Below are 12,305 nucleotides of genomic sequence, written 5' to 3' on the forward strand. Positions count from 1 at the left end.
ATAAATTTTATTAAAAACACCCACATCTCAGCATTATCAGGAATGATATAATAAACAGCTTTCAAATAACTTTCCGCTTTTAGTACATTACTTACAGTATTTATAATCAGCCTCATTTATCTTTTTTTTCAACATACCCAATTCATCAATAAAGAGCAAAGCTGAAGTAAGATACAGAACGCATACAAAATGCACACCAAAACTGATTTTTAGTGTCAAGTTCAGCTAAGTATCCTACACTTGAGTATACGTTAACCTCTAGCTTGAGAAGTGAACAATATATACTGCTGTGCGTCAATCAAGCTGAAATTAAATTCAAGTAATGTCAACACCACTCTGAAGCATCTTCAAGTATGGCTAGCATCAACCCAATACCCTATACGTGCACTTCCCTTCCAGAAGACATGTTGCTACTGAAGCTGGGCCCTGTACAACAAGTGGCACAAGTTCATTCATTCATATGAGAATACCAATAGCTTCCCTACCCTCCGCCCCCCCTCCCCCCACCCTCCCCTCCCCCCCCACATGAAAATAACAAACTCTCATTTCTTCTCTTTTTCTTCCCTTTTATCAGCTCAGTGCATACATCATCCAAATTCTTAAAGAAAAAAAAGAACTATCATGTACTTTCTCACTTAGAATTAAAAACAAAGCCACTGCTTTACTAACGCTCATTTTAGAAGCATCAAGTACATGTATCCCACTATACACATAAAATCCAAATAGGGATTAAACAAAGTGAAGGTATCCCTGAAAATAAAAACAAAATAAAAGGGTGATATTAAAACACAGGTGACATATTGGCATAAGGAGAATATAAGAGTTATAATATCCCTGATCTTCTTGTAGAACAAAAGCTTGAATTTCAAGTTATCAAGTATCAAAATGAAAAAAAAGCATGTTTATGTCATAAAGACTATTTTAAATTAAACAATGATGGTGTACAAAACACTACTGACTTCTGAATCATCATTTTCCTATTGCTCAGTACAAGAGCTGAGGTATATGACAAGTAGGAACATCTCCAACACCGTTTACACTTCTTAAACTCACATTTTAATTGTAGCAGATTGAGTAGCACCATTCTGAAAAGAAAAGCTTAAAAAAAAAGATTAGGAAAATATTACAGTACTAAAATAGTCAAAGCGTTAAGTAAAAAAAAAGAAAATTCTGTTTACAAATTAATTTACTGTACACCTCTTTTTAAACTTGTTTTTGTTGTTTTTGTGTTTTTATATTTACAAATTTAACATTTAAACATGACCACAGCAAGCCAGCTGCCTGATTTCTCCATTTGGATAGAACTAACCCTGTTTACATCTTCCCTGGCATGTTTTCAGCTCTCTCTCTCTCTCAAAGACACTGCTTACATTGTAACTATTTTAAAAAAAATTATAATTCTACCCAAACATTAACATCTCATCGCAAATCAAATCTATTGAGTGAATATATAATTCATTTATAAATGTTGTAATTGGTCTAGGATAACCATAGTATTATTGTCTCAAACATGCTGTGAGATAAGTGTTAATATGAAAGCCTAGGATCTAAAACTGCACAATCACTTTAGTGATGTAGAATGGACTGTTACGTTCTCATATAACAAATAGCTGCATACTGTATGTGAGCACCAGGATCAGTGTTTTTGTATGAAATTCTGGCAAAGTTTTCCCCCTTGTGTCCAGTAAATCCCAAACTTTAAGGTAATCAATGACACTTAAAAAGTATACATAGCCTATTATCTGAATTATGGCATTATAGATATTATAAAGTACTTTGACAGATTTTTATTTTACAGTAAATCTCTTAATGCCTTGGTACCCTATCACCTTTCAAGTTGTCAAAGCTTAAAATAGGCAAAGTGCTTTTTGAACACCAAAATCTTACAAAATATTCTGTAAAATTCATTTTGAGAATCCTTATTACAGAATCAGAATTTGCTGAGCCTCTGAAGTACTTTACATTTTAAATGTAGACTTTGTTTAAAATAGCTCTAACTTTAAGTTAAAAGGCCTCTATGATATGAAAGGAGACCTCAGCATCAATTAAACAATTGAAAAATGTTAATTATTATGAAACCATTTAAATGGCATTTGAGACTTACATCGAAGATGTTAAAAAAAATCCTCTAAATATAGCACCATGATCTTCAAACTTTTCAGTGTTTTTTTTTCCTGACAAGTCAACTAAAATCTGTTCTAACTGTTTGAGTTGACTGTTATTTGCAAACAATATATAAAGGCAAAACAAACCACTAAGAGTTTGATAGACAATTTTGTAACAAAAACTACATGTTGGAAATGTGTAGTTTTTAAATGTTGCCCTGGTAACAATAATACTCAGCACCATAGGATTAGCTTCTATTCCTGCCCTGCGTCCAAAGAATAGGCTCATTAATGACATTAGAGGTCACTTGTGTCTGGCATAAATATTTAGATTAAATTAATTTACAGAAAGACTCTGCATGCATCATTATTCCAGAATGATTTTCTGAAACAGCACTTTTTGCATAGGACGCTTTTCAGCTTGGTCCTTACTGTGAATACTCTTTTAACAAGTGAGTTGGAATACAGGGTGTATGTTTTTCAGGGTATCGCCATTTGCTGGTGTTACTCTTTATTCCAGTGCTTTATCAAACACTGTTTGTTTTCCCTCACTGGGTGTAGCACAGCTGCCTTGCCAGATGCTAGACAGAATATGAGGTAACCCATGTGAGTAGGAAGCTATATCCATCGACTGTAAGGCCCTGTAACCCGTGTAAAGGCATATGGGAACGCTGTAGTTACTGAGTTTGTTGTGAAAGTCATAGTCCTTTGTGCAAGAGTCTTCATAAAACGTATCTGTGGTGGTTCTATGGGTTCATGCGATTCTGGGACCTCTCGTTTTGCTTTCTTGCTGTAAGATTTGGTAGGCACATAATCCACACCAAGTCTCTCTGCCTCTTCTTCTCTTTCTCTGGCTTTGTCTGCCATCTTGGCCTCCCAGAGTGCTAATCCATGTTTTGGCTCATTCATACTCTTGTGTTGATAAAAGACAAGAGAGATTCGCGTTGGGTGATTTCTGTTTGGGTTTTTCAACGGGGTTGTTGCATGTAGTTCACGTTTTGCGCACTCAATAAGAATGGACCCATGGCATGGTGCCACAGCAACCCCTCCAATATCTTTATCCAGGAAATTATGTTCACTATCTGACCAAACCTCCTGAGGTTCTTCTGAAGCAGGTACGTCATGCTGTGAAGGCATTTGGGAGGTGTTTTCTGGAATTCTGTGATTTACACTTGCAGCTACCTCTGCCTGTGAAGTGTTAGCCATCTCACAATTAACCAATGAAGGAAGCCTTGAGATGTCATTGGCTCCAAGCATACTAAGTTCATTTTCTTTATTTTCTATTGGGAAAGAATTCGCAGGATGATGATCATTTGCTCGGTAAGAACTTGTGAATGAAGGATATTGACTGTCATGAGTGACTGCCGAATGATCCACAGTCTGATTACTCAAATTTGATACTGATTTTGAACCAGGTTCCATTAGCTGGGTCTCAACTTGAGGAGAAGAACTGAAGTGAGGGTAACGTTGGATGTTTGGTATTCTGTTCTCAATCGGGCAACCGTTGTAGCCATTAACTTGCATACCATAGTTACAAAATCTGCCCATACACATCTGATTATTGCCATACCTGTAGGAATTTGAAAACTGCTGATAGAGAGTCTGAATTGGTGGCAGGGTAAGTTTGTTCACTGGAACTTGGTAACGGTACAGGTCCATATGGTGTGCAAGTGAGGGATAGTAGGATCCCATATAATGGTGGAAGTTGTCAATTGGTGTGTTCCCGTTACACTGGTAACCCGGATAAGTGCTTGTTGGGACAGACTGGTATAAATTGGGAACCTGATGCTGTTGAATACCTGGAGGAATGACACGACCTGCAATTCAAACAAAAACAATGAAAGAACTTTCGAATGTCAGTTACAGCAAACTCACAATGCGTCACAGAGTCGTACAACATGGAAACAGATCCTTTGGTCCAACCCGTCCATGCCTGAACATAATCCCAAACTAAACTAGTCCTACCTGCCTGCTCCTGGCCCATTTCCCTCCATATTCATGCACTCACCCAAATGTCTTTTAAACGTAATTGTGCTCATATCCCCCACTTCCTCAGGAAGTACATTCCATGTACGAACCACTCTGTGTAAAAATGTCTTCCACCTGTGTCTTTTTTAAATCTCTCCACTCTCACCTTAAAAAAATCTGTCCCCTAGTCTTGAAATCTCCCACCTTAAGGAAAAGGCAATTGCCAATAACTCTATAGCTCTCATTATTTGATAAACTTCGATAAGGTCACCTCAAACTTAGATACACCGAACCTCAGCCATTCTCTCCAGCGAAGTCAGAAATCCAATAGGAGGACGGTGGTGATAAGGTGAAGCCCTGGAATTGTGCCTTGGATTAGCCAAACTCAGGCATGCATGCTCTATTACCATGAGCAACCAACTGGTGCACATTAGGCTACGTTTGAGCACCAATGCATGGGAAAGCGTGCAGCTCCGGCTGCAAGGTAGATTCACTCACATCCTGGAACAGCATGCACCCAGTGCCACCTTTAATGCAGCTGAAACAGATTTTTTTATGACCTTCTACCAGACTGCTCTTAAACGTTTAAAGTTGAAACACATAATGGTGGAAAGCGAACCAAGAAAAACGTCACTGCTGTGGTCATCACCAACATGGACGGCACCAAAAAGCGTGAGAATAGAAACGTCCAAGAAGCAACTGCCCACAAAATAATGAGGCTGGCAAAACCGCTTGGATGTATTTTTCAGACATGGCTCAGGAAAATGGACAAAATGTATCAACGGGAGGGAAGGAAGACCAACATCCTGATGACTCTTAAGAGTCTGATGAATGCTCTCCCACCTACTTGTTTAGATGAAGCTGCAACGGTTGTAGAGACGTGTGAGGACTGCAGCACAGAAACATGGAAGACATGCTTGGGTCAATAAAATGTGGAGCTGAATAAAGCACAGCATTGGAACAGCAGGAGAGTCAACATTTCGGGCTGGATGTTTGACCACACTGATCTGGGAGATGGATTCATCCAAAGGTGCAGAAAGAGGTAACTGAGACTTTGCAGAGCTGACTCCCAACCTTTCTCATTCTTTGGGGTGTACAATGTCAGGACATTACAAAGCGTGAATTAATTGAAAAATAAAAATATCTTTCACAGTTTTACTGCAGCACTGTTTTCACTTTTATACTGAGCACATGTGCAGGCAAAGTGGGTTATCCCGGGGCTCCCTCAATCATCTCAAACTACCACTTCACATCAGTTTGTGAATGCAGTCCCTCTGATCTGTCTCATTGTGGTTTCACTGTATTTCTTTTCAAGAGACTGTTCAGATCAAAGGGCTAACATAACGATATTCAATAGCGGTATGTAACAAGATCCTAATGATGAATCTGCGAGCATCTTTTTTAGAAGCATTGCTGAATTTTAATCCATTGATCAATTTTTCAGGAAACATCTCACCCAAAGTTATAGGTAGCAATGGACACTTAACATGTATTCAAGAAACTGGACACGGTAAAGTTCAATACAACATAGGCCTCCTGATGAAGGGCTTTTGCCTGAAACGTGGATTTGCCTGCTCCTCGGATGCTGCCTGACCTGCTGTGCTTTTCCAGCACCACTCTAATCTCCAGCATCTGGAGGCAGTACCCATTTTTGCCTCAATGGCCATTGAGCCCATTGCCATGAGGGAAAGGATCATAAAGAGGATTATCTTGGCCATTTGTTGTTCTGTTATCAATTCGACAAAAGTTGTCGCCTTTTATTTTCATATCATAATGTGGAGGTGCTGGTGTTGGACTGGGGTGGAAAAAGTTAAAAAGCACAAAACACCAGGTTATAGTCCAACAGGTTTATTTGGAAGCACTAGCTTTCGGAGCGACGCTCCTTCATCAGGCAATTACGGAGCGCTCTGAAAACTTGAACTTCAAAATAAATCTGTTGGACCATAACCTGGTGTTGTGTGAGTTTTAACTTTCATATCATTGCTAAAAAAATCATCTCACACACACCAAGGACTGAATCTAATTCTCCCTGTTGGTGGATTCGAAGGCAGGGGCACCTTAAACCCAATGAGTGACTTGCCTGCACCCATCCCCACTGTCAGTGTAATTATACTAATGATATGGCTGGCACAGGTGACTCACCCAGCAGTCAACCATTCCGCCAACACCACTAAATTAGAGAGTAGGCAAGGCCTATGCCAATTGAGCAGCCCAGCAAGATGTCCCGGTGTTGGTGTGGGATTCCTCTTGAACACATCCCCAGGCCTACTGGATGGTCCCTCCAAAGCTGTGCACACTACATGGCTTCTTCAATTGTGGCCTCCACTCTGTCTTCTTCCTCTTTCCCCCATTTCACCAATCCCAAACATTTACAAAGCTTTGATCCATTATAGCTAGCTTCCTCATTGTCCAGGGGCAGTACTGGAAATGGTAAACAACCTGTATCATCCAGTTTAAAAATGATTCTTGGTGCATATATTTCCAATTCAGGACGGGGGACGTGAAGGTGGTACGGTTCTGCTGCTTTTGTACTTCTAGATGGAAGTGGTCATGGGTTTGGGAAACAGGATCTTTGGTGAAGTTCTGCAGCACATTTTGTCGATAGTACATACAACTGCTAGTGAGCATCGGTGGTGGAGGGAGTGGTCAATGTTTGTGGATGTAGTGTCAATCAAGGGGGCTGCTTTCTGCTCAATGGTGTCAAGCTTCTTGAATGTTATTGGAGATCTAGGTAAAAACAAGGACTGCAGATGCTGGAAACCAGAGTCTAGATTAGAGTGATGCTGGAAAAGCACAGCAGGTCAGGCAGCATCCAAGGAGCAGGAAAATCGACATTTCGGGCAAAAGCCCTTCATCAGGAATACAGGCAGGGTGCCTGCAGAGTGGAGAGATAAATGAGAGGGGGGTGGGGTGGGGAGAAAGTAGCATAGAGTACAATAGCTAAATGGGGGTGGGAATGGAGGTGATAGGTCAGAGAGGAGGTGGGGGAAGGTAGTAAGGAAGGTAGCAATGGGTAGGTGGGGGTGGGGATGAAGGTGATAGGTCAGAGAGGAGGGTGGAGTGAATACATGGAAAGGAGTGGATAGATGGTAGGACAGGTCATGGGGACGGTGCTGAGCTGGAAGGTTGGAGCTGGGGTGAGGTGGGGGAAGGGGAAATGAGGAAACTGGTGAAGTCCACATTGATGCCCTGGGTTTGAAGTGTTCCGAGGAGGAAGATGAGGCGTTCTTCCTCCAGGCGTTGGGTGGTGAGGGAGCAGCAGTGGAGGAGGTCCAGGATTTACATGTCCTCGGCAGAGTAGGAGGGGGAGTTGAAATGTTGGGCCACGGGGCGGTGTGGTTGATTGGTGCGGGTGTCCCAGAGATATTCCCTAAAGCACTCTGCTAGGAGGCATCAGTCTCCCCAATGTAGAGGAGACCACATCGGGAACAACGGATACAATAAATGACAATACCCACCGACTCCCACAGCTACCTGGATTACACCTCTTCACACCTATCTCCTGCAAAAATGCCATCCCGTATTCCCAATTCCTCCGCCTCCACCATATCTGCTCCCAGGAGGACCAGTTCCACCACAGAACACACCAGATGGCCTCCTTCTTTAGAGACTGCAAATTCCCTTCCCACGTGGTTAAAGATGCCCTCCAACGCATCTCGTCCACATCCCGCATCTCCGCCCTCAGACCCCACCCCTCCAACTGTAACAAGGACAGAACGCCCCTGGTGCTCACCTTCCACCCTACCAACCTTCGCATAAACCAAATCATCCGCCGACATTTCCGCCACCTCCAAACAGACCCCACCACCAGGGATATATTTCCCTTCCCACCCCTTTCCGCCTTCCGCAAAGACCGTGCCCTCCATGACTACCTCGTCAGATCCATGCCCCCAACAACCCACCCTCCCTTCCTGGCACCCTCCCCTGCCATCGCAGGAATTGCAAAGCCTGCACCCACACCTCCTCCTTCACCTCCATCCAAGGCCCCAAAGGAGCCTTCCACATCCATCAAAATTTTACCTGCACATCCACCAATATCATTTATTGTATCCGTTGCTCCCGATGCGGTCTCCTCTACATTGGGGAGACTGGACGCCTCCTAGCAGAGCGCTTTAGGGAACATCTCTGGGACACACGCACCAATCAACCACACTGCCCCGTGGCGCAACATTTCAACTCCCCCTCCCACTCTGCCGAGGACATGGAGGTCCTGGGCCTCCTTCACCGCCGCTCCCTCACCACCAGACGCCTGGAGGAAGAACGCCTCATCTTCTGCCTTGGAACATTTCAATCCCAGGGCATCAATGTGGATTTCACCAGTTTCCTCATTTCCCCTTCCCCCACCTCACCCCAGCTCCAACCTTCCAGCTCAGCACCGCCCTCATGACCTGTCCTACCTGTCTATCTTGCTTTCCACCTATCCACTCCACCCTCCTCTCTGACCTATCACCTCCATTCCCACACCCACTCACCCATTGTACTCTTTGCTACTTTGTCCCTATACTATGCTACTTGCTCCCCACCCCCAACCCCCTCTCATTAATCTCTCCACTCTGCAGGCACCCTGTCTCTATTCCTGATGAAGGGCTTTTGCCCGAAACATCGATTTTCCTGCTCCTCGGATGCTGCCTGACCTGCTGTGCTTTTCCAGCACCACTCTAATCTAGACTCTGTTACTGGAAATCTATCAATCCAGGCAAGCGGGGCATATTTCATCACACTCCCAACTTGTACCTTGTAGATGATGGATAGATTTTGGGGAGTAACGAGGTGAGTTACTTGCTGCAATATTCCTAGCCTCTGACCTGCTCTTGCAGCCACTGAGTTTATGTAGCAGGTCCAGTTGAGTTTCTGGTCAACGGTAACCCCACAAATATTGGTGGATTCAGTGATTGTAGCACTACTGACTATCAAGAGGCGGTGGGTAGATTGTTTCTTATTGGTGATGATCATAGCCTGGACACATAAAAAAACAATCTAACAACTGCTCCTTGACATCTATCTTTGATGGATATTGTACATGGAAATATGTTCTAAATCTGTAACTAATGTGGGAATATTTCACGCAGAAGGTTGCAAAATATTTCACTTTCCATCCCAACGGCCTTGCTAAAATTTGGAAATTGAGATTGAAATGTGAAAGGACAGCATGTTACACTTCTGCTATCCTTTTGTTAACTGCTTGGTAGTACACTACTTAAACTGGCCAATGGAGACACAGACTCAAAGCTTTACATCTTCTGCTGGTCATGGCTGCAACACAAAAAGACAAACTTGGAAAAAAAACATCAATTTTAACAGAACGAGAAGAGGGTACTGATTTGCTGGACCACTGTTGGCATGGAGATGGAGAAGGAGCTGTTAATTCTTAGTTGTCAGTCAAAGCAGGTAGACTGTGTTTGGTCAGAGTATTGCCATGGGGATGCAGCAGAGATTTGCAGTCTCCATGGCTGATTTCCCAATCAAAAAGGTGTAATATATAAATTCCTTTGTTTATATAAAACAGGTTCCTGTACATTAATATATCTAGTTTCTAGCAGCACAAATGCATCACATTATGCGTCTGTTGATATAAAATGCTCTGCTGAATATATTTCAAGAAATCTGTCCCCTTTAAACCCTTTACACTACAACTATTCTATTAATATTTTGGAAATTAAAATCCCCTAATATTATTACTCAATTGTTTTTACACACCTGAATGAATTACCCACATATCTTAGAGTCATAGAGATGTACAGCATGGAAACAGACCCTTCGGTCCAACCCGTCCATGCCGACCAGTTATCCCAACCCAATCTAGTCCCACCTGCCAACACCCAGCCCATATCCCTCCAAACCCTTCCTATTCATATACCCATCCGGATGCCTTTTAAATGTTGCAATTGTACCAGCCTCCACCACTTCCTCTGACAGCTTATTCCATACATGTGAAAAAGTTGCCCCTTAGGTCCCTTTTATATCTTTCCCCTCTCACCCTCAACCTATGCCCTCTACTTCTGGACTTCCCCAGGGAAAAGACTTTGTCTATTTACCCTATCCATGCCCCTCATAATTTTGTAAATCTCTATAAGATCACCCCTCAGCCTCCGACACTCCAGGGAAAACAGCCCCACCCCGTTCAGCCTCTCCCTGTAACTCAGATCCTCCAACCCTGGCAACATCCTTGTAAGTCTTTTCTGAACCCTTTCAAGTTTCACAACATCTTTCCGATAGTAAGGAGACCAGAATTGCGAGCAATATTCCAACAGTGGCCTAACCAATGTCCTGTACAGCCACAACATGACCTCCCAACTCCTGTACTCAATACTCTGACCACTAAAAGAAAGCTTACCAAATGCCTTCTTCACTATCCTATCTACCTGCGACTCCACTTTCAAGGAGCTATGAACCTGCACTCCAAGGTCTCTTTGTTCAGCAACACTCCCTAGGACTTTACCATTAAGTGTATAAGTCCTGCTAAGATTTGCTTTCCCAAAATGCAGCACCTCACATTTATCTGAATTAAACTCCATCTGCCACTTCTAGGCCCATTGGCCCATCTGGTCAAGATCCTGTTGTAATCTGAGGTAACCTTCTTCTCTGTCCACTACACCTCCAATTGTGGTGTCATCTGCAAACTTACTAACTGTACCTCTTATGCTCGCATCCAAATCATTTATGTAAATGACAAAAAGTAGAGGGCCCAGCACTGATCCTTGTGGCACTCCACTGGTCACAGGCCTCCAGTCTGAAAAACAACCCTTCACCACCACCTTCTGTCTTCTACCTTTGAGCCAGTTCTGTATCCAAATGGCTAGTTCTCCCTGTATTCCATGAGATCTAACCTTGCTAATCAGTCTCCCATGGGGAACCTTGTTGAACACCTTACTGAAGTCCATATAGATCACATCTACCGCTCTGCCCTCATCAATCCTTTTTCTTACTTCTTCATATCTTCTCCTCTACTGCCCACTAACTGTTCCGGGGTCTATAATACACTCCCAGCAGTGGGACTGCTCCTTTTTTATTCCTAAGCTCTGCCCACAAACCTTCATCTGAAGACCCCTCTGAGATATGATACTCTTTACTGCAATAACTGATTCCTTACTCACCAAAAATACCACTCACAGGAGCTGTTGACATTTGCACGTCACTATATCGTGCAACCTTGATGTGTCATTTGTGCATGAGTTTACATTGAGCTCATGAACTTAGCAACTCATGTAGTTGAGTTCAGCTTCAATGACACCATTTACACCCAAATAGATAGTGCCAACATAGAATCCCTGTGGGCCCAGCTCTTGCTGATATATTTGTTGCTTACTGTGAGAAGTGTAGTTTCAAAGGACCAACTCTTAGCCTTTGCATATTTCTTATGCAAAGATGGCACTTTTGCAATATTTGGAACTGTAGCTTCACCAAACCATTAGCTTATTAAATTCCATCCAGTGGGGCAGCATAGTGGCTCAGTGGTTAGTAATACTGTCTCACAGCACCAAGGACCTGGGTTCAATTCTCGCCTCGGGCCAATGTGGGGTTTGCACATTCTCCCTGTATCTGCATGGGTTTCCTCCAGCTGCTCCAGCTTCCTTCCATAATGCCGATGTGGGTGGATTAGCCATGGGAAATGTGGGGATAGGGTTGCGGTCTGGATCAGAGTGGGATGCTCTTCGGAGAGTTGGTGCAGGCTTGATGGGCTGAATGGCCTCTTTCCACACTGTGCTGATTCCATGATTCAGTGCTCAAATTTACCATTGAAATACAGCAATCAAACAAACTCCCTTTCCTTGATTTATTAGTTGAGAAATCCACCAATGGACTCTCTACTATTGTCTAGTGAAAACCAACATTCACTGGTCAATATCTGTGTTGGAATTCATACTGTGCTATGCACTACAAATCAATCTTGTTGGCAACATTGTGAATAAGACCCTAGCCATCTGCTCACCATGGAAATTTCACAATACTTTGTTCTGGCATAGCAAAACCATTCTGCATGATAATACCTACACAGATCATCACTGATTTCCAATCATCGCTTACTCTAGATTGTGCAAGCTCATGAAAGGACCTATACTGGCCCTGAACAGTGCCCATTCTACCTCAAAATACTCTGGAAGAGAAGTTGTCTCAAAATATAACAACGGCTGTCTACCAATGTTATGCTGCATTAAACAGGAGTGGTTTTCTTCCACTAATAGAATGCTGCTATCAAACCAAAACCAAAGACATTTTGCCGAGCACACACAA

At 42.9% G+C, this 12,305-nt stretch overlaps 1 protein-coding gene across 2 annotated transcripts in view; it reads right to left on the bottom strand.

The window, feature by feature from the left end:
- Positions 1-525: 525 nt before the first annotated feature.
- The window catches only part of LOC140491028 (methylcytosine dioxygenase TET2-like), a 179,544-nt gene continuing 167,764 nt past the window's right edge, over positions 526-12,305 (bottom strand). For both annotated transcript variants that reach the window (XM_072589160.1, XM_072589158.1), the window contains one exon: positions 526-3,922. In XM_072589160.1, the coding sequence (XP_072445261.1) occupies positions 2,724-3,922 (1,199 nt within the window). In that variant the 3' untranslated portion in view covers positions 526-2,723. The remainder of the gene's footprint in view (positions 3,923-12,305) is intronic.

This window comes from Chiloscyllium punctatum, chromosome 2 (genome assembly GCF_047496795.1).
Source record: "Chiloscyllium punctatum isolate Juve2018m chromosome 2, sChiPun1.3, whole genome shotgun sequence".
Lineage (NCBI taxonomy): Eukaryota > Metazoa > Chordata > Chondrichthyes > Orectolobiformes > Hemiscylliidae > Chiloscyllium > Chiloscyllium punctatum.